This window comes from Lates calcarifer, linkage group LG4 (assembly GCF_001640805.2).
Source record: "Lates calcarifer isolate ASB-BC8 linkage group LG4, TLL_Latcal_v3, whole genome shotgun sequence".
Classification (NCBI taxonomy): domain Eukaryota; kingdom Metazoa; phylum Chordata; class Actinopteri; family Centropomidae; genus Lates; species Lates calcarifer.
In genome coordinates, this window is record NC_066836.1 from 10,738,878 (window position 1) to 10,761,203 (window position 22,326).

Below are 22,326 nucleotides of genomic sequence, written 5' to 3' on the forward strand. Positions count from 1 at the left end.
GAGTTCGTGCAGCGGGTGTCATCTTTATGAGACACAGTTTTAACTTCCTCGCAGGCGAACGGCTAGCTAGCTAGCTCACGAGTTGTTTTCAAACAATGGCAACCTCTAAGAAGGGGAAGAAAGTTGTAAATCAAGAAGAACTGCGGCGCTTGATGAGAGAAAAACAAAGACAAACTACAGACAAGAAGCGCGTCGAGTCTCCTTTCGCTAAATACAACAGTCTCGGGCACCTCAGCTGTGTGCTGTGCGGTGTGCAGGTGAAGTCCGAGCTGCTGTGGCCGGCTCATGTCCTCGGAAAACAGCACAAAGAGAAGGTTGCCGAGCTGAAGGGGGCGAAAAGTCAACCGGTGACCCCACAGAACCAGCCAGCCAAGAGGAAAGCACCGGACAGCGAGGACTTAAACGGGAAAAAGGCGAAACCAGCGCCCGGTACAGGCCAGTCTGCGTCAGGGCTGCCGGGAGATTTCTTTGAGAGACCCAACGACAGGGGGGCTGTTTCCACTCATAAATCTGCAGGTTTGAGTCTCTTGGCTGGAGTCTATGATGATAATGATGATGAAGCTGATGATGAGGCAGGAACCACAAACCCGCCTCCTGAGAAGACTGAAGCTGCAGGACTACCCGCTGATTTCTTTGACAGCTCCATCCCACCCACACCCGCCGTCTCCCACTCTGGATCCATCCTCAAAGCAGATACACAGGAGAAGAGTGCAGAAAAGAAGGACAACACGGCCGAGGCGCTGCCGGAGGGCTTCTTCGACGATCCAATCAGAGATTGCAAAGTGCGCAACGTCGATGCACCAAAAGATCAAATGGATAAGGAGTGGGAAGAATTTCAGAAGGAGATACGGCAGGTAAACACGAAATCAGAGGCCATCGTGGCTGAGGACGACGAGGAGGGCCGCCTTGAACGTCAGATCGACGAAATCGATGAACAGATTGAGTGTTACAAGAGGGTCGAGCTGTTGAGAGACAAGCGCGATGTGGTGAAAAGCAAGCCTCTGTTGAGGAGGGAGGAACAAATGGAGACTGATGGCAGCATTGAGGAAGAAGAGGAGGATGAGGAGGAGCTGCTGGGGCTCTTATCCCGGGACTGGAGGGCTAAAGGGGCTCTGGCATAAATTTCTGAGAGATGTTCTTGTCCAGAAAGCATCTAAGAGAGGTGTTTGTTTGTACAAGTATGTCAGAAATATGTAAATATACTTTGTTAAAAGATCCTCATTGCATAATTTTGTATATTTCAAACTGGATTAAATATGATGAGGTGATGTGCAACATTGTAGTGAATTTAAAACTAACATCAGAGGACAAGGCTGCACACTCCATGTATTAAAACACCAGACCACAACTTAAACCTTTAACTGAGTGTTTATTCATTGGTGCTCACACAAAAAAACATTCATAAAATCTCTCATGTACAGCAGCAGCATGGACCCAAAATCTAAGTCATGATGGCTGATGCTATTTTACACTTTGAGCTCAACTAACCATTGTCCTGCAAAAACAAGTAGTCAACTATGTTAAGCTTATAAATTATTTGTTCATGTTACATTATAAGCAACATGCAAAGCACAACAGAATTATTTTTAAAAATGTACAATGTTGAGATTAAGACTGTAAAGCAAATTTTACCAACCCAACCCCCCTTTCATAAGATAATTGAGAATACATTTACACCATTTTACAACGTGTTTGAGTATGACAAATCTGTTATGTAAATACACCATTATTAGGTCCATAAAAATGCAATAAAATGAATCAAGTAAAGAGTGATGGTCAGTGCTTCTAATACTACCTGTTATATGTTGTGAGCTAGGTGTGCCTTCTGTCTACTGCAATTTTAATCAAGCAATATCTACGTCATTTTGTTATTGCTACATATGCCCCATGAGTTACCACTTCAAAAAATTCTATCCAGCTGATTCAAAGTGTTCATAGCCCTTCAAACTTTGTAGAACTGATGAGAGAAAAAAAACAAGAACAAAAACAAACTACAAATAAATGTACAGCTTGACTAGACACATAATTCCAATTTCAGCTAACTGAAGATAAATGAGAAATACACTCAACAGAAAAATAAATCAGAAACTTTTGCTTCAGCTTAGAAAAGAGCATACAAAACTCTTTACTCTTACACTCAATTGTGTGTTTCAGCTAAGTTAGGAAACCGTCTAAAACCAGTCTCACAAAAAGTCTGTTTCTAGTAGTCATTTGTAAACATTCATAAAATTCTATCTGGAGTTTCTATAAATAAGGGTTAGGTGAGCTGTACCAGGTGTCAGTGTGGGTGGGTGGGGTCATCTGCAACAGGCTGACATTTACAGCCTCTACAGAAACGAGATGCACATAAATGTTACATCAAAATGAGACAGACTGGTTAATAAAGAACAAAAAACAGGTGCAGGAAAACAGTTTTTGAGAACAAAAACGGGATTGGAAATAATTCACAACACTTTTTTTTGTGGTTTATCAATATAAGCCAAGGGATCTGCTAAAATAAGAGCTGAATATTCTGCATACATGTACTCATACTGTTAAAATTTAAGATAATGTTTTGTGGCTGAGGTTGTTGAGATGGGCTGAGGGGGGAGTGAGTAGGGGGCATGCCAGTGCCACTGTTCCACAATCAGTATGATAAATATTCAGTTCACAAAAGTGCAGCAATTACAGAAGAGGGTCGGGGAAACTCCAAACCCCCCACTGGGACCCCACTGGGTTTCAATACTGTTCACTGCGGTCAGTGATGATGTGCTCACAGACCCACAGCAGCTCTAAGCTCTGTGAGGGAGTAGCTCTGGTCCCCGTCATTGTCAAAGCATGCCAAGGTACGAGCACTGGGAGTTGATGTTCCAAATACTTTCCTCAGGTCTTGGTAAGATAATCCGAGTGAATTATGTCCAATGTCTGCCTGTGGGAAGATGTCCTCCAAGTCTGTGAACAAAAAAGATTACAGGCTTGTTGATGAGGGCACTGCACTGTTGTATTCACAATACAATTAGCTACCTTTTTAGTGTTAGATGTGAAGATTAATGTTACTCTCATATCCATGTGGAATATATATAGCCACAGCCAGCAGCCAGTTAGCTTAGCTTAGCATACAGACTGGAAACGGGGAAACACCTAGCTTTAGCTATAGCAAAGGTAACAAAATCTATCTATCAGCACCTGATAGCAAAATGTAAGTGTTATAATGACAACTTGCAGCTTTACAGTGGATATTGTGCCATGTTATCAGTTGGCCAGGAGCAGAAACGTTCTGAGGTCTTGTCATGTCTTGTCTTGTGAGAGGCTGCCACGTAGCCATGGATACTTCTTGTATTACAAGCAAATAGATGTATTTCTCAAAATTTCACACTATTCCTTTAATGAATTCTGAGATTTAATACTCTGTAGTAGTTTGCACCTTTCAGAGAACTGACACCAGGCAGGGACACCCTCTTTTGGCATTTTCTCTCAGCATTTCTCTTGGAGCGTTTTGGAGTTAAGAAGCGTGGACGTCTGCTTGTGTGCGGCTCTGTCAATGGTGTGGACATCTCTGTGAAAAAAGTGGCAAGAAAAAATATAATAATGCAACATGAGGCCAATTAAGTGATAACCTGCTTTAGCCAAAACTGCACCGTACCGTGCACATCTCCAGGTGTTGCTTTGGTTGTGGTAGCTTCTTTCACCACCTCAGCTGCAGGAGTTTCACTCGTGGTTACAGGTTGAGCTGCTGCATCATTGTCCTTTAACTGTAAAACAGATGGAAGAGAAAATGTTAAGTGGATTTTTAGTCCAGGGGCTGAGCACAATGCTACAAAAACGCTCAGCTGTGAAAATGCAGAAAGTAAGTGTGAATCTTCTCATGACTCACTCTCTGTTTTGACCCGTCTTCTAATGAGACCACTCTCTGACGAAGATCTGCGACAGTAGACAGGAGGATTTGGATCTGCTCAGCAGTCCATGTCTGGTGCTGCTCCTCTGTCTTGTTAGCCTCACTCACTGCTTTTCTCAGGTCTGTTATGTCCTATGACAATGGAAAAAAGTAATGTAAAGCAACCCTCAGTTTAATGTTATAGATTTGTTGTTTCTGAGACAAGTGCAATTATGGGAAATTAAATAGAGGATCAGTTGTCCTGGCAGATTAGGATAGCAGACAGCTAAAAACGTGCCAAGTTATTCATTTTCACAAGTTTAAGTTGATGAACTACCTCAAAGCATTATGTCATGACACTACAAAGATCTCACCCTGCAGGCAATTCATCACTAACATCCCATAATTACTGAGGTCGCTGTATATAATTACTTGGTCATCATCTTTTCCCATCCTATTTTGCTCATTAAAAAAATCAAATGGAGAAAACATTCTGTAGTTGTCTCCCATATTTGACCTAGTTTTACTCAGAAAACTAAAGCATCTGAGCTCCTAAAATAGATTGGCACTTGTTTAATGTATTATGAATGAAAAGCCGACGCATGGATCCAAGAAATGACAGGACCTTCTTAACCTCAGTGTAAGCCAGACAAGAGCTGCAAAAAAAAAAACATGCGTGATTTCTTGTGCAAACAAATAAACAAATTAATCTGGCAGAGGCAAAGTTCACTGCCGCTTCTTGTTTGGATCTGTGCCACAGTTCAGCGGATCAACAGACGTTTCATCAACAGAGACATCTTTGCCATATGTAAGCAGATTCGTCGCAATTCTGAGTGAGACATATGCAAAAGAAGCACAACATCTAAGAAATGAGAAGTTGTTCATTACACGCTGGCACATCCAGTTAATTCACTTAAGCAAAATGTACTGTTTTGCTTTCTGTACACACTCGTCTGCATACATTCCTACATCAATGATAAATGAGAAAAGCAGCCTCTAGAAATATCTGCAGAGAATGCAGAGGGGTAAATAAAGAAAGACAAGCTGTCAAACAATGTCAGTGAAATCCAACTTTGACTTCAACTCATGAATAATCCATCAGTTTTGCTCATGTGAAATACAAGAGCTTGCAACCCTATATTGAAGGAACATAGTTTTTATTCTTCTGTGATGTTTGTCAGCAGGACAAAACACTGTATTGACATTTCAGTAGTTTACATACAGTCTGACACATTCCTCTGAAAAGTTGTGGGTAATCTCATTGATGAGCTCCCTCTCACTGCAAACAACCTTTATCATTACTGTGAGTGAAGACTGCAAACAGTCACAAGAGCCGATTCATTCTGAGATACAAATGAATTATTAAATGTACACAAACTTGATATAAAAATGTTCAGTATGTGGTTGTTACTCTGCAAGACCACACAAATAAAAGATTAAAATTAGGTGAGTAGATAAACATATAGATACAAGGAAAAATTTAACCTCTTGTTCACTGTTAAAACAACAAACTATTAAAAAATGTCAAAGGCTTGAATTTACCATTGTCTTCTTCAAGTCATCGTCCTTCTTCTGATTTTCAATAGCTGCCTGCATAGTCTTCACATCGTGCTGTACACTCGTTAGTGTGCTGCCAATGGTAGCAACACTCTGAAAAAGAAAAATATTTTGTAAGAAAATCAGTACAAAAAAGAATATATTAACAGATTCTGAACCAAATTTCTCTTTTTATTCCATTTTGATTTGCCTTTACCTTTTGAAGTTCTTCCACTGTTGTGGGAAGGCTGATTAAATCAGCAGCTGATTTCAAGTTTGCCTTTAAATGGTTTACAGCAGAGTCCAGCAAACTGATCTGCAGGAGTAAAATGACACAAAGCCTTCAGTTACACCTCCGGGATAGAATAACCCAACTATTTAGCCACCAAAGTTGTACAGTAAAAGTACTCAGTATGTTACTTCAGTGAATTCAAATCTAAAAACCAGTGTGAAACTTCTCTCTAAAAATAAACATAGAATTGAAACCCACGTGTGGTTATCACACAGAGTCAGTCGTATTACCAGCTCTAGCTCACATTTCAAAAGAAGAAAAATGTTGCAATTCTAAAGCATGAATAACTGAGAGTATAATTATATGCTCAGTTTATTTCACTTCACAAAAAAATCTACACTTGCTCAGCTTTTTTTTCTAATTGCATGAAGGTGCACTACTGGTTTACTACTGCACATTTATATCATGTTGTGATCGTAGCATGTGAAATATGTACAGCATTCCTTTCAGTGTTTCAGTTTCCACAACCCAAAAAAAATAAGATTTGCACAGCATTATGTTTGAAATTTAATATTAAGAAAAACTGTATTTACTGCTACAGTTGGAAATAATTTCTATTCGTTGCACTGTGTGGTCTTATCTGTTTAACAGGGATTCTCAGCACCCAGGTATCAAAACTGCATGTGACTGTAATCTGCTTGAGCTGAATCAGTCTGTGACTGACCAAAATTAACATCTTAATATTCTCCCACAGTTTGCTGTGACCTCTTGTTAGTCCGTGACAATGTGAATGTTAAAGTGGCTTCCAAACCCCTCCAGGCAGTGACAACAACTGACCTTTCTGTTCATTTCTGTTAGGTTAGACCAGAGTTTGCTCAACCCCTTGTCCCCGTTCTCAATGTCGTCAAGCTTTCTCTCCTTGTTTTTCAGGTCTTCACTTAGTTTTGGTATTTCTCCTGATGACACCTTCTGACTGGATTCCACTGTTAAAATAACATTACAGTGTTAAAATAGCAATGTTAAAAACAGAGGAATGCATGACTGCATACCTGGGATATAACAGGCGTAAGTGTCCAAAGGACACAAGAGCTTTTTATGACCATCACAAGGCAACTGTTGGTGTGTGATAATGAGTCTTACTGCTGTGCAGCTTTTCTTTCAGTGAGTCTAAATCTTCTTTCAGAGCAATCTGCATCCATATGAGTCCAGCACAGGCCATGACACAGGCAGCTAGTATGATGAACAGAAACAGGGGGTAGCACACATTGCAGCACTGCGCATAGCTTCTTCTGCGAAAAGACAGAACATGGTAACGTTAGACATTGCAACTTCAGAGCCTATTTCATTATTAATGAAGGAGATATTTTCAGAGGGCAGCACGCTGTGTCATGGGAATTATGAGGATTACTGATAAATATTTAAATGCTTAAAAATATGGGTTGCTTTATATTATATCACATCATTCTCTTGCTGAATGTAGAAGAAATAATTTCTGGATTTGGATGATATCACACTTCACAAAAAAGCCTGACCATCTTTTTAGTGTGCAAGACGTGTTGAGTTTAACTATCCTCTGAGAACAGGCGCAAGCAGACTGATCAATTGATCTGTAAATGTCCACATTTTTAAATTTAAACTTTACAGAGCATATGTGCTGAAAAACAAAATCAAGATTTAAGATTTCTCATTGTAAATTGATTGTAAATCCTCATCACTGGCGTAAAAAAGAATTTAACTATATGTACTGTGGTTCCAAGGAACCAGTCTTATTTAGTTTACTCTGCAACTAATGATTATTTTCATTACTGGTTTGTCAGCTGATTTATTTTCTCAATTAACCAATTAATTGTTGAACCCGAAATTGGCAAAAAAAAATACCCATTATAACTTCCCACAACTCAAGGTATTATTAGGTATCTATTTCAATTGCTTGTTTTATTCATTCCACTGCCAAACATCCAATAATATCCCGTTTACTTTCATGTATGACGAGGTAAAGTATCTAAATGTTGTAACTCAGATTTACTGTTAAGTGATATTGGATACTTTTTATGCAACTAATTGACGACGTTTAGACAGAGCAAAATCACACCATACTATATCTTTTCCCACAACACTCACTTCCCAAAGTTGGCGCCGCCGCTCAGGTTGTTGAACTCGTCGTCGTCCGAGCTCGAGTCGGACTCTGAGTCCGGCGGCTCGGTTCGGAGAAGTCGGTGTCCGGACCCCTTTTTGGTCTTCTTTCTCTTGCTGTCCCCGAGTCCTATGAGGGCATTCAGCTCCTTCCTCTTCTTCATCTTCTTCTGAGGGGTCAGCGAACCCGCCGAGCCCGACTTAAACCCGACTAAATCCAATGTTTTGTCCAGTTTGGTGGATGTTGTCGTTGGTGTAGCAGCTAAGCTAACTCAACGTTCGCCTGCTAGCTTAAATTTCAAGCACGCAACGGCGCTAATGGATATAAACACATCGGACTGTGCCAGTCGGTTGCCTTGTTCACTTACACCTAACACGCAGAAATGTTCAGCAGCTCATCGACACAACGTTACCTTTACAAAAAAAGCTGCTCTAAAACAACTTTTACAACTAGCTGCCGGGTTATCACATATATTAGCTAGGTCAGCTAGCATCCGACACCTTGCTAACAGCAGCTAACAGTGCCTGGTTGACGTTACTGTGCTATCACATCGTCTCAGCGAGGTTTAAAGTTACCCGCTCCGACGTCGCTCATTTTGGAACCACAGCAAAAAGTCTTTAAACAGATTAACAAAACCGATCTAATTTATAATCTAAATATGCGGCGCGGTGTTTCCAGCGATCCGTGCTGTTGTCTGTGTTGTTTGGGCAGGGCGTCCAAGTAATCTCACAGCTGATTGGTGCAGTGAACAGCTACAACTTCCTCTGCTCTGTTCTGACAGAGAGCGACACAGACCGCAACACCACCCTCCCCCCACGACTCCCATGGACGGAGTTTCAGAAGATGGGTCCCTGGGCACAGACAGGTAAAAAGCCCCTCTGTTTTTTCATGGTTGTATTGTGTCCCCCTGTGATTGTGATCTCCGTAGTTTTGTGTCTCTGTGTGACCATTTTTTCTCCTGTTTTGTGTGTCTTTGTGTTTTGCATGCTGTAGTTATTTTGTGTCTCTTTATCATTTGTGTATCTCTGTAGTTGTTTTGTGCCTGTATTTTCTGTATGCCACTACATATATGTGACAGCAGTAGTGGCTAGTTAATTTAAGAATTAAGATTTTGCATATAAAACATCAACAACACAAACAACATAAATTATTTATTGTTATAGCCTACATACCCAAAGATATATAAAATTAGAGCTGAAATGATTAGGCAGTTAACTGGTTAGTCGATTAGTAAAGCTGAAAATTATTTTTATGAGTGAAGAATAATTTTATTTAAAAAATTTCATGGTCCCAGCTTCTCCAAAGAGAGAATCTGTGCTTTTCCTCATCTGAAATTATGGTAAACTGAATAATTTAGAGGTTTGACTGCTGGCTGGGCAAAAACAAGCATTTTCAAAGTGTCACTTTGGCTTTTCTTAATTCTAATGCCATTTCTCAATATTTTCAGAATTTTTACAAACCATCAATCAATCCATTCATTGCAAAAATAATACACAGATTGATCCATAATTATGAATAATTTAAAAATAGGCACTAAAGAATGCACAAGTAATAATGATCTAATAATATAAGTCACAGCATTTTCTATGTAGGACATTTGCTTTTAAACAAGTGTTTTTACAGTGTAGTGTTAGTACTTAACTGTAAAAAAAAAAAGGAAAATCCTATACTGGTGCCAAGCTCAACTTGACTGTGGTAAAGGAAAATCATTCTGACAGCTGCCTAATAGCTACCCAAACAATCCACTGTCACTCACTATGTCAATTTTATTTTATCTGCCCTTTCAAAGTAAATTTGCAAAGTGTTTTTTCTTAATCCTGAGGCTAATTTCAAGGTTCAGTGAAAGAATCCAGCAGGTCATCTTTGTTGCTATATCTTTATACTTCTTTCTATCTACAGTAGTTGCTTTTCAAAATGTGTCTCCCCATGTCATGAGAGGTTTGGTAGGGCAAGACTTCAATATTATAATTTATGGACTTTTAGCTCAATGATATTATGATGATAGATCTCATTGTGTTATCATTTTAGAAGTGTCTGTTAAAATTAATGATTTTGAGCAAAAAAAAAAGGGTTTGATCTGATTTGATACAAGACACAGTTCATTAGTATCGCTTTGATTATTCTGTATGTGATCTAACATACATTTGTCTCATTGTGATACATATTGATAATGGGAAATATTCTTATTAATATAATGATGATGATGCCTACCACATGATCAATATCAGAGCCATTTGTAGAAGGGCTGCAACTAATAATTATTTTCCTTATCAGTAAATCAATCTGTGAATTATTTGTCAGTCAATATCAGAATCAGAATTTTTGGAGGAACCCAATTACATTACTTCATATTACTTGTTTTGTCCAAAACCCAAACATATTCAGTTCATAATGATATAAAACAGAGAAATGCAGAAAAAACTCACTTTTTAGAAGCTAGAACCAGGAAATGTTTGCTATTGTTTATTGATAAACAACCTAAACAATAAGCAGTTCTGTTGCTGTAATTTGTCTCCTCAGTTAACTGACTTTGCTCATTTGTAGCCTGTATATTGTTATATATACGCGTTATCCCTCAGACCATTGTCATATTTTAGCTAGTTTGTTTTAATGCTTACATAATATTTTCATGAATGCACCACATTCTATAAAGCAGGATTTAATTTTTTGTTTCAATTCACCTCTTGCAGCAGGGGTCTGCTGGAAATCCAGCTGACCTGGGGCGCCATTGGGCTGACCCAGCAAGACACATGGTTTGAGCAGAAGTGGGGTCGCTGCAGACTGGCCTTTAGCTCTTTTTCACTGAAAATGGACTCCCACTGGCCTGCTCTTGGCTTTGAAAATGTGTTCCTTTATGTGCCTGCCCCCCCATACTACCACAGTACAATACTAATAATAATGACACTGAATGAAAATCGCCACACTGGGCCAATTTACAAACACACAAAGGAACTGAGATGCTCCTCAGCATCTCAGTATGAGTTTGGTTATTGAGTTGCAAGGGATGAGGCCTACTGCTGATGCTTTATTATCCTTAGAAAAGAATTTCTCAAGGCAATGCTTGTCAGCTCACAATAATAGCATGATGCCACCCACACAAATACAAAGCTAATAATATCATGGCTTACCCAGACTTATGTACTTGCCATGTTAGTTAAGTGCATTAAACTGGGAAGCAGTTACTCTATTATTTTGAATGCATTTGATGTGAATCCAGCAGTGTCATGTGCTCTAGGTAGCGGAGCAAAATTCAATCACTGGCTCGTCTCCACTAAGAACACCTGGTGAGGGGACAAGCATCACGCTGAGGGCCTGTGCAGACCCCTGCCAGCATGGAGCCACAAATCAAAGCACTAGAGGTGTTTCATCTCTTCGCTGGAGTCTCAGTTTTTCATCCGGGGTTAAGACTGAAAGGACGACACTTCAACTTATGGCTTCTCACGTCTACAGCCACGAGGTAGGGAGCGTCAGGCATTAGAAGTCCATGACTCTGATTACTACAAAACACTTGTTTTTGCACTTTGTTCACAGCGGGGTTACTCACATTCTCACCAGGAGTGATTCCTGCAACTGTCGGGCAGGGAGCTGCCTTGGGTGCTGACAGCGAATGTAAATAGTGTTGGCATGATAGGAAATACTGAATAAAATTGACTGCTAATTGAAGGCTTTCATCTAACATAGCAGACTCTGTGAATACAGATTATCATTACTTGAAAGCAGGGCTGCTGTTAGAATACCAATTTCTCTCACCAGGCGATTTTACCGTTTATTTAGTATCTTTCAACCATTTTGTTGGATGGCTCAACTAACAGCAGACATGAAAATTTCATCATGTAATATATGCTTTCCTGGTTGACAGATGAAACGGGATCCACATGGTATGTAGAACTGTGACACATGCTTGAACTCATGAACTTTATCTCTGACAGCTGCTGCCCGATGCTTTATCAGGAAACAAACTCATAATTTACAGTGAAGCATAAGCTTCATTTTTCATTTGCTCATCTTGTGGCATTCGTTCTTAGTCTTTTTTATGTGTTAGTAAAGTCCTTGAAAATCAATTTTGGTTATTTTGGGTGAGTTGTTTCTGTCTGTGATGTTTTGTCTGTACCCTGCTTTCAGACACTTCTCTGAATCATCCTGCACATCTCTGATTTGATCAATGATTCAAAAAACTGTCCACTGACAGCTGTTTCTGTCACTTCAATCAATCAGAGCCAGATCTGCAACAATCAGTCAATCAGTTGATCGTGTTCAGTTGATCAGCAAATATTTTGATATTTTATGAATCGTTTAAGTCACTTTTCAAGCAAAACTGCTAAACATTTGTTGGTTCTATTTGTTGGTTTTACATTACAGGAAGCTGAATGTCTCTGGGCTCTGGATTTGTAACATTTAATGATTTCACCTTGAGCTCATTGAAATTGCAATGGGCACTTTTCACTGTTAAAAAAAGAAATGTTTTAAAGACCAGACAATTAGGTGATTAATTGGACAATTGGCTGAAAAATCTAAAAATGTTAAAATAATCATCAGTCGCAGCCCTAATCAATGCTTTGTAGGTGGGATTAAGAATGGAAATTCATCTTCCTGGCTAGCCAGCTACCAGGCTACGCCTATGTAGCAACGGAAATATGGTGACAGAAATGATGACTAGCGTGAATGAGATAAATGTACAAACTGTACAAGTACATCAATGCACAGAAACAGCAACTCCTTAATCAACATATTGTTTTGGCTTTTTCCTTGCAGTGAGGAATTATAGCCAGGTCAACAAAAATTATGTCAGTGGGACGAATACAGCAAAATAGTGCTTCACCTAACTGTTATTTTCATTATTGATTAATCTGCAGTAATTTCATAAAACCCGAGATGATGTCTTCAAAACCTTGTTTTGTCTAAAAACAGTCCAATACCCAGAGTTATTCAGGTATGATTCAATCAACAAACTGATTAATGGACTAATTGTTTCTGATCTAAAACAAAACAAAAATGCAAACAAATACAGGTACTTTTCACACCTGGTTGAGGAGGACATGGCTCAGTTGGAAAAAGGTGAATGTCATGTACCTCCTTTAACCAATCAGGATTGAGCAACATTTGACCCAAAATCTGATGACAGTTGGTGATGAAACCTAGCCAGGATTTCAAGTGTTAAACTAAAAGAATGACACTTTGCAGTGTTTTTTAAAGTGTGATTGCTTTTTAGTCGGTTATCAGTATTTAATGCTATGGAGAACTGTTTAAGATTTGAAGCCAGAGTTTCATAGCCTTCAATGCTGCACTGGGGAAAAGTGTTGCCCTGATGCTCTGAATCAATTAGTATGTTTCTTTTTTATGTTGTGAATATTTATATATGTGTGAATTATTCAGACAGCTCAAACTTTATTCTGTGTGATTTCTCCAACTACTTTGGTTTGTGAAGTCTAAACAAATCTCAACAACATATCCAGGACATGACATGTTTGCTGCTGCAGATGAAACTCAAAGGGACACAACTCTAGAGTGACATGAGAGTAGAGAGAACAAAAAAGTTCAAAGCTAAGAGTGATCATTCTGTAGCATTTGAGTGACCCCATCCCACATGTCTTCTGTCAGTCAGCAGAGCTTGAGCAGGCCTCTGATAGTGTACAAAAGGGAATCAGCAGGGGGCAATGTTCTCACATCAAACAATCCTAGACATGCAGCATAAAGGCAACACTTGAGTCAAGGACAGATGAGCTCAGAATCTCTGGTTTGGCTCAATCCAATGGCAGCAACACAAATATTATTCATATCCAGCACAGTGGTCATTGTTGATCATTTTTCTGCAGTAACACTGACTGCAGTATCTTGTGCAGAGGACCTGTAATTGTAAAGGGCTTGTACACCTAAATATTTTACATAGTGCCAGACTCAACATTAGCTACATGCATACACAGTCAGCTGTGTTTAGGGAGCAAAATGCATTTGAGATCATGTAATCATGAATAATTAATGCAATTGTAACATTCGCCATTGTGGGTAGCTTGGAAATATTTTCAGTCTAAAAGCAAAGACGGAGAGGGAGATGACAATTTGACAAGCACTTGCAGCTTTCACCGTAACTCCCTCCGTGTTGAAGTGTCAGTTAAGTGTAAAAGAAAATGCGTTGGGCAGGAACATCACGATTTCGCAATTAATTCTCTGTCCCCCGCCAGAAATCACACTGTGGCGACACTTAACTGTATAGTCCGCCACTGCAGAGATACGGCAAAGGTCTGATATAATCTGAAATGGATAAAAGGGAATAGATTAATATATTAAGCAAATGAAAGCGGTGAGAGAGGGGAAAAAAATCAGACAGGGGGAGCATTCTTTGATTGAATTCTGTGGAAAGTTCAAACCAAATGTGCAGTAAATTCAGGAGCTGTTGGGTGTTTATTGTTTAACATAAATCTTTTGCTCTTCAAATCATTCGTAAACATGTTTATGTAAATCAACATGGAGACTTATACGACCTAGCTCTGTGCTATTAATAAAGCATTTGTACTGATAGGTCTCCCATATTGTGTAATGCTGCTGAGTGTAAAACAGAAATATCAGACATTTTAAATTCAATGAGATTTAAGGATTGCTTTCACAGACAGACAGGCAAAGTTCTCTTTTTCAGTGTATTAGACCAGGATTAGTTTAATCCATGTCTGTGAAATAGGCCCTTCATTTTCCTGGTAATGTCTTCAGTGCATTAGGTATCCTCCTCTTCCTCGGTTTTTCTCCTGTTTGGGGAAAAAAGAGAATTCAAATCTGCATATTCACATTTTTTTCCTTTTTATAAATTATTTCAAGCAAGTTTACTTATTTGCTGGGATGTCAAGAGGGCAGAAGGAGAATAAAAGACAACAGAAGAAGAATAAAAGAGGCAGACAGATGAAGAGGAAGAATAGAGGGGAACAGCTGACATGTAAGGGAAATCAGAAAACAGAAAATGGAGGCGAGGGGAGGGGTGTTCGAAGCATCTGAAGGAGAAAAAAACTCATTGAAGTTTTGCAGATTTGATTAAAAACTGTTTATATGAGTGATTAAAGCGTGCCAGAGAGGGAACCGATTTTATTGTTGGCAGCATATCTGGAGCTCAGAGAAGACCAGGACAGTGCTAATTCTGGTGGAAGGAGGAACAGGATTTTGCAGATATTGCACCTGTTCTTCCCAGAAACCCCTCAGAGTGCATGCTGAGGGTAAATAGCGGTAAACAGAAATACTGCTCTGGCCTAGATTTCCCTCACACAGCGGCTATTTTATTAAGTACATCCAGCTTGCAGCAGACCAGACTCCCTTTACTGCAGCTCATCTGTGACAAAGGCTGATGGGTTTTGTGCTGTGAAAAGCAGGAATACATTTGCTCTTGCTGTTGTTATCAGCAAAGGAAAGTTTGTTCTTGCTGGAGTTTTATTAAATTTGCTACATATGCAATGTTTGTATCAGTTTTCATATTTCTGCCCATATCCGCTTGCTTATTTAGGTATTCTCTCTAGATTTTGACAGAAAATCTACTATTAACAGCTTACATCTGTCTCTTACACACTGAGTGGTTTTAAAAAAACATCTCCAAAGCAAATACAGAGGGAGTTATTTTTTTCCTCAAAGACAGGGAGTGAAATGTGACATCCTATCCCACACACTGTAATTTGTAAGTTGTATTGGCAGTTGCATAAACTGGATTTTGTGCGTGTGTGTGTGTGTGTGTGTGTGTGTGTGTGTGTGTGTGTGTGTGTGTGGCTGCAGTCTTTTTGAGTGTAGCTGTTTATGTGACTATTTCAGTGGTGGTAGAAACAACGGCGTAGAAAGACTCTCTGTTAGAAGTAAAAGTGGCATTTAAAAGTTTACTCATGCAAAAGTACAAAGGTATTTGCAGAGAAATTACCAGAAGTACGTTAAGTAATAGTAGTACTCATAAATGCAGAATGAACCCTGTTAGATATGTTTTATATAACTGGATAATGAAAAGAATTCTAGATTATAAATAAGACTATATTAATATAGAGTATTTATAAGTAAGCATTACTTTGATGTTACTACTGTTACTGCTTGATAGACTCATATATACATAAATCATCATAAACTATTTGTTAATTATATTTTGTTATCATCATCTGAATCTGCAAAGTAACAACAAAATCACAAAAATAACAAAATCTGTTGAATAAATATAGGTGAGTAGATGTATAAAATAGCAGTACACAGAAATACTCACAAGTACTTAGCTACTTTCCCCAACTTTTAACTACTGGACTGTTTCATTGAAAGACCGTTTCAAAGAATGAGTTATATATTTGTTTTGCACGCAGTTCCCCAATTACCTCTGACTTTTTATAAGTATTAATAAAACTGTAAGTGTCAAAGTTTAATGAGCAAATGAAAATATATTCAGAAATAGCTGTATGTGTATGTATAAACTGCTTTGTAATGTCTGTAACACTTTATCCACATTTTTTTCCCTTCTTAAGTCTAATTATCTTAAGATAACTTCAATAATTCTACCAACTCTAAAACAAAATGTCAACATAGAATGTGAGAATTTGAAATATTAGACTCATTATTCATAATATCTGAATTCTGGCTGTTAAATTGCCCGTTTCATTCACAAAGACTTTGCACATGTGGTGTTTGAACTGACAGGAACATCTGCTCGTTGTTAATGCAGCCTGCACCTGATTGGAGAAACTGAGAGTGTTACAGCTACACTGATCTAATGGTCTAATCACATCCATACACATGGTTATGGAATAATTTGAGTGTTATTACAATATTTAACTCTTAAGTGAAAGAGAAATTAGGCCGTTCCACATTTCCTCCTGAGTAAATAAACATGAGGTGGCAAAAATAGATTTTTTTTTCCTTCAAAAAAGTCGTCTCTCAGTTGCAGGAACTGACACAGCTGTGTCTGTGAAAAAAAAAATAAAAATCACACAGGCATTTTAAGCTTGTCTCCAGCATCATGCGGTTCCTGTATCTGAATGCCTTACTGTGCTGTCATTTGCTTGTTTGCGGTCCGCCCGTCCACTTTCCCCGATCCCTGCTAGCCTCCCTCTGAATCTTGCCCATTAATGAGCTCCTTTTTTGCCACCAGAACCGTTGCTTATTGGAGGCTTGCGGGTTGTCCGATGCTTGAAAAGCGCAGGAGGGGTGTCTGTTTATGAGATACTGGAACCATCATGCCTGGCAAGGACAATCACAGCAGCACCCTCAGTGTCGCCTACTTCTGCAAAGCCTTGTCTGCCTGCTTTGTGCTGCAAACCACAGCCATGTGCCTCTGATTCACTGTCTGTGGAATCACTTTTATGAATGTTGTAATGTGTCTAATGATATTCTCATAACAGTTCCCGATTATGGCGAGCAACAAGGATGTGCCCCAGTTATGAAGCAGCAAAGAATTGTTGTTTTCTTAGGGATAATGCAGAGGAAACGGGGAAAAATTTGCAAACAGTTATTATGGACGAGCATAATTTCCTCTCTGCACATTGCATGCTAAATGAAAATGTGCTTCTTACTTATGTTGAGGTGCAGGCAAAGCTGTTTAGGCTCTTTGTGCTTGGCTGCATTCATCTACTGTCAAGCTGAAGTTGATCTGCAATTCTCTTTGTACCAGATCCTCTCCCAGCATCTACGATCCAGACGCACGAGGGAGAAACCTTGACGAGGCGCATGAGAGGAAAACCAGCACATTTGGGTATGACTAAAACCTTCAAAGCATTCTCCATCAGCCAGATCTTTTTTGTGATTCAGCCTATGACACAGATGAGCAGCACATGGAAAAAGATATTCTATATTTTCGGCAGCATGTGTTATTTGTGTTTCTCTGGACCTTGAGGTTCATGGAGCCCCCGCAAAATGAAGTGTGAGCTTGCAGCAGCTGCCAGACGGTGTGGTGTATAGAAATACTACCTCCTCTGATGAGGTCGAGAGGAAAGACAATTTTTTAAAAGGAGAAAGGAAATAAGAGGATTAGGGCTGGTAATGTGTGTGCAGCCTCCCACTAAGACAAGTGTGCCTGGTTGCAGAATACCTGTGGCTCTTGTACGAGCTGTTTGCAATGGATTCACAGACAGTTACAAGACAAAGGAGGAGCATTTCGATTGGTTTGTGGAAGTTGTGCTGGTGGCATACATGGTGTAATCTGAATGGAAAAAGATACAAGAGTAGAGGGTCATCAGCAGTTTGTAGATGTGTGTAACATATAAAGTAACTAACCTTCTAATGTTTTCCTTTTTGTTAGTGAAATGTTCATCCCGAAACACACAGACACTGGAATTAGATGAAAGAAAAACTTTTGCTGTGACCACCTAATTTGTTGTTACTCTTGCCAAATTACAAGTAAATGTGGCCAAACACCTTGGCAGCAGATGCGCTCTTAAAGCATCCTGGTAATGTTTTACAGGGAAATTAAATAACCTAATGAATAGCCAGCAAGTGCGAAAAATTATCTTAAAAATGTTATAGAGGAGGACTTTGTGTAGTTGGAAATCGTTGGCCTGCGTTGTTCACCATGTGCAAAGAATTTACTTGCAATCTAGTGTTTGGTGTGCTCTCCATCCCAAAAAAAAGTGTGTAATTCTCAAGGTTAACTCGGTCCAAATTTTTCTGTTGAAGTAATTAACAAACTGAATGGAACACATGTTTATTTGCTTAAAAAGACAAGAGAAGCCAAATGTAATGGAAAAGTGCCAAAAGTGAAACTATTCCCACATTTACCCTATTATCAAATTCAGGTAATAAAAGGTCTGATTGATGAAGACATTGGCAGAGCAGTGGAAATCTCTCTTGCCATATTTACATTTGGTGAATCACTGCCTGCAGAGTGAGTGATTTGGCATTTGTGCTATGCGCAAACATTAATAAGACATAAATAAATAGAATGGGGGAAAGGTGATTATGTATGTCTCTGGGGATTTCGTAGCAGGATGGCTCCGACGAAAGGGTTCCAACATTTTGTGCAAGCTCCTTGCCAAGCCTCTATCAGCTTCCTAAGTCATATCAGATGTTTGGGCTTTATTGGGACTTAAAATAGTTATTAGCCTGAGCACCCTGCTGGATTTATCTCCTGCTAAATACAGAACCACAAAATAATGAGCTCTGCTTAGTGTGATATCTGTTCCTTCCATTCACTACTTTTCTTCCTTTAAATCAAATACTATCCTGTTTTTATGACAGGCAGGTGAAATGCAGGTAAAAATAAGAGGTAAAAAATCTCTTGAAAAGATTAGCATCCTTGGAATTCAGTTTATATAAAATTAAAAAAAAATGTTTACAGAGCCAGCCTTCTTCTTCTTTCAAGTGAGCTGCTAAAATGTCTTCTTCAGTGGTTTAAAGCAAAACCTCCATTAGTCAGTGAACAATACAGCCACAGTGGCTCTGAATAGAAACCTCTTCGTCATTTATGAGTGCAGACGGTGTGCTCAGACTGTACTGAAAGTCTTCAGCAAGAGGGATTACGAAGGAAGGTGGAGCATTTATGCCGTCCACTGCATGTTTCCTAAATTACACCATGCGGTTTATTTCCATAGGAGGAAGAAGGAGGCCTGTGGCGTATCTAATTTGTATAGAATACCAGCAGAAATAGAGAATCTCCTGCCAAGCAGCATCCCAACTTCCGCCTTTGTCTGACATCCTGTTGCCAATCTCCTGCCGATATTCCAACAAGTCATGTACTGTGAGATTTTTTTTTAATGGATATCTGTGTTGATTCACAACTTTACTAAATTATTTCATTTAGAGCTGCAATGATTAGTTGATTAGTTGATTGATCATTTGAGTTTGGTCGATTCTCTTGTTCCAGCTTCTCCAATATCCCAGAATTTCTGCTTTTTTCAGTTTTATATCATTATAAACTGAATATCTTGAGTTTTGGACTTTAGGCAAAGCAAGACATTTGAAAATGTCATTTTGGTCTCAGGAAAACTGATATGGATGTTTTTCACTGTTGTATAGACTAAATGATTAATCAGTAATGAATATCTTTGTTAGGTGTTGTCCTAATTTAATTAATAACTTAGTTATAGTAGAAAATGTTGGCTGAAGACACATTCAACAGTTTTTCACATTGTCTACATAAAGTAGTGCTATAATCCATTAAGTTACACTAGACCTGAAAGACAGAAACAGTGAAATAATGAAATAGTTGTCGAGAGGAGATGACTGTGCCTGTTCTGGTCTGAATGTGTGTAAATGTATGAAATTGAAGTGGGAAGTGGCTGCAAGGTCATGGATAAATCAATGAAACAAATAAAGTTGCTTTATGAGCTTTTTTTTTTAACATTAATAGTTTAGTCATTCTTAGTTACCAATTCTTAGCAAAATGTAAGGACTATTATTCTCTCATAAAGCAGGTAATACTGTATATAGAGTTCAGTTTCTTTATGTTCTCTCTGTACAACAGCAGAAGTGTCTGCTATTGTAATAAGTTTATATGTATGAAAACACATTATCTTTTGTCACATGAACTAAAGCCTCTAACAAATATGCATGTATCCTACTGTATTCCTGCAGTTGGCACAATGCCCAGAATCAATTGCAAGAAACCTTGGACTCCATGGAAATCCTATTCATTGGTGACAATACAGAGAAAGGTAGCATAAAGAGAAAAGCACTTTTTTTCTCAGGATGGGAAATAAAAAAATCATTCATTTCTCTGCATGGACAGAAATGTATAGTCACGCTGATTCAGTTTAACACTTGTACAGGAGTGTAAAATTATTAGTCAGAAGTTGCGGGTGAAGTGTTAAGCATTAATTTGTGTGTTTTAGAAATTTGACTACTGCTGCCACTGCTGCTTTCGTTGTTTCTACACTGTTGTCATGTGGGTGACAAGTGACCAGAAAAAAAGTTGGCCGCGCAAGTGAAATCTTTCTCTCAGCCTGTCTCAAATTGCATTTGAGGCAAACTGCGCCAAGAAACGTTTACCATTCAGGTGATGGTCAGAGGATTGGATGTGCTTGACAATTTCAAATTGATTACAGGGTGAAGGATGGCCGCTGGACCTAAATTTAGGAAAGCTTTCACAAGTGAGATCTGAGATTTTATACTTTTTATATATATATAGGCTATAGTCAGACTGCTCCCCGTCGCTCAAGTTACAAGCTGCTTCTCTGCTTGTGTTCAAAGTCAGGCACAGAGCACAGATCACTGCTAATGCAAACTGACAGTGAAGCCAAACGAATGCCAGACTTTTTTTTCTCCTTAATGCTGAATTTTTAAGTTTTGTAATTTTCTATCTGCGTTATAAATCTAATTGTCTCTTCTTTAATAATCAGTGATGGTGCATATTTCTGCTGTAACCTCTTTTTAGCCACAGATGAAGGTTAACCTTTGCTTGATGGGAAAGATAAAAAACAAAAAAAATGATCAGAAGACAGTTAATTTTTTTTTCTTCTGTATCTGCTTCCTTTTTGTCTTAGTTAACATTTATATTAAAAATAAAACCTTCCAGAAATAGACAAAATAACCTTTGTTCTCTCTCAGGTAAAACAGTTAAACACTTCAAGCCCCTCTGACAGATGTCTTTCACTGTGTTACACTATCTATAAAAATATAGTTGTGATAGTTATTAATAGCAGTAGAAAAATAGATGTCCATCTGCACTTCTGCTAATTACGGTAATGACATAATGTGTATCTATACTAAAAGAAAGAAAAAGTGATAATAATACAAGATGAAGAATCCTGCTTTCTATATTGAAAAAATGCAAAACCTTAGCATTTCTCATTTACAAATGTAGTGTGTCAGACAGCTGCTAAACCTTGTCACACCACACTTCATCTAATGTACATAACTGTAAAGATATAATGTTTTAGGTACACCTAGCTAAAACTATTGCAGTCTAATACAAAATGTTATAATAAACCCTATATCTTCATGAAGGTTATAATATTTTTAAAACTGCTTCAGAGAGTTGCGAGAGAGGGGAATTTATGACATTACACTGAGAGGACAAATATTACTGATATTATGATATGAGAATTTGGATGTAATTGTCTTTCCCTGGACTTAAAGGCTAAATTATGAATTAACTTTTCTCTAATTGGGTTAAAGTGCAACAAATAAGTGCCTTATCACACACACATAAACAAACCCAAAATATGTCACGTAATGATGTCAAAGTGTTAAGTCAAAAATATTGCACGTCTCAGTTTTGTTAATTTGTTGTCTTTCCATCATTAACCAGCTTCTCATCTACAGAAATCTTAGAAAATCCTATTTTTTCTTAAAAGTGAAAGGATGTGTCAATCATGTCCTCATGATTGACATAATCGTACGCCAGAGAGTTAATAATAAGTTGGAGTTTTTAACAGCGCTAACAAAAACACAATAATTGTGATAAAAATATTTTTTGACACTCATGTTGAGGCGATCCAGGACTCTGCACCACAATCCCTGCCCTGCTTATGTTCTTAAATGTCTCGCTGCTGTATAATTCACACTGCACCGTGCCACCGCTGTGTTACATGTCATGCTGATAATGGCACAACGCTTTTGTCAGTTCACACCTTCTCGTTTGTCCCTCCCATCATCCTGTGTTTGGACAAACGTTTGGACACTTAGAAATGCAACTGTCAG

General features: G+C 38.6%; 2 protein-coding genes and 1 long non-coding RNA gene across 3 annotated transcripts in view; 2 read left to right on the plus strand and 1 right to left on the minus strand.

The window, feature by feature from the left end:
• Positions 1–18,776, plus strand: part of LOC108883393 (uncharacterized) — a 30,095-nt gene extending 11,319 nt beyond the window's left edge. The window contains exons 2-4 of the long non-coding RNA XR_001960929.2: positions 8,537–8,620; positions 10,991–11,212; positions 17,363–18,776. This is a non-coding gene — a long non-coding RNA (uncharacterized LOC108883393). The remainder of the gene's footprint in view (positions 1–8,536; positions 8,621–10,990; positions 11,213–17,362) is intronic.
• znf830 (zinc finger protein 830) lies at positions 30–1,361 on the plus strand. Its single transcript, XM_018676462.2, has one exon. It carries the CDS (start codon positions 96–98, stop codon positions 1,119–1,121), a length of 1,026 nt encoding a protein of 341 aa, XP_018531978.1. The 5' UTR covers positions 30–95; the 3' UTR covers positions 1,122–1,361.
• Positions 1,350–8,494, minus strand: efcab14 (EF-hand calcium binding domain 14). Its single transcript, XM_018676461.2, has 9 exons — positions 7,743–8,494; positions 6,762–6,910; positions 6,459–6,604; positions 5,607–5,705; positions 5,396–5,503; positions 3,854–4,006; positions 3,623–3,731; positions 3,404–3,535; positions 1,350–2,931 (listed from the first exon to the last, which is right to left on the minus strand). Exons 1-9 carry the CDS (start codon positions 7,916–7,918, stop codon positions 2,753–2,755), a joined length of 1,251 nt encoding a protein of 416 aa, XP_018531977.1. The 5' UTR covers positions 7,919–8,494; the 3' UTR covers positions 1,350–2,752.
• Positions 18,777–22,326: the final 3,550 nt, after the last annotated feature.

Excerpts from the sequence above, each read along its gene's own strand:
- znf830 (XM_018676462.2), top strand. The coding sequence starts at position 96 with ATGGCAACCTCTAAGAAGGGGAAGAAAGTTGTAAATCAAGAAGAACTG.
- efcab14 (XM_018676461.2), bottom strand. The coding sequence starts at position 7,918 with ATGAAGAAGAGGAAGGAGCTGAATGCCCTCATAGGACTCGGGGACAGC. Across the intron at positions 3,732-3,853 it reads AAGACGGGTCAAAACAGAGA|TTAAAGGACAATGATGCAGC; the intron begins GTGAGTCATGAG and ends TCTGTTTTACAG. Across the intron at positions 3,536-3,622 it reads AACACCTGGAGATGTGCACG|AGATGTCCACACCATTGACA; the intron begins GTACGGTGCAGT and ends CTTTTTTCACAG.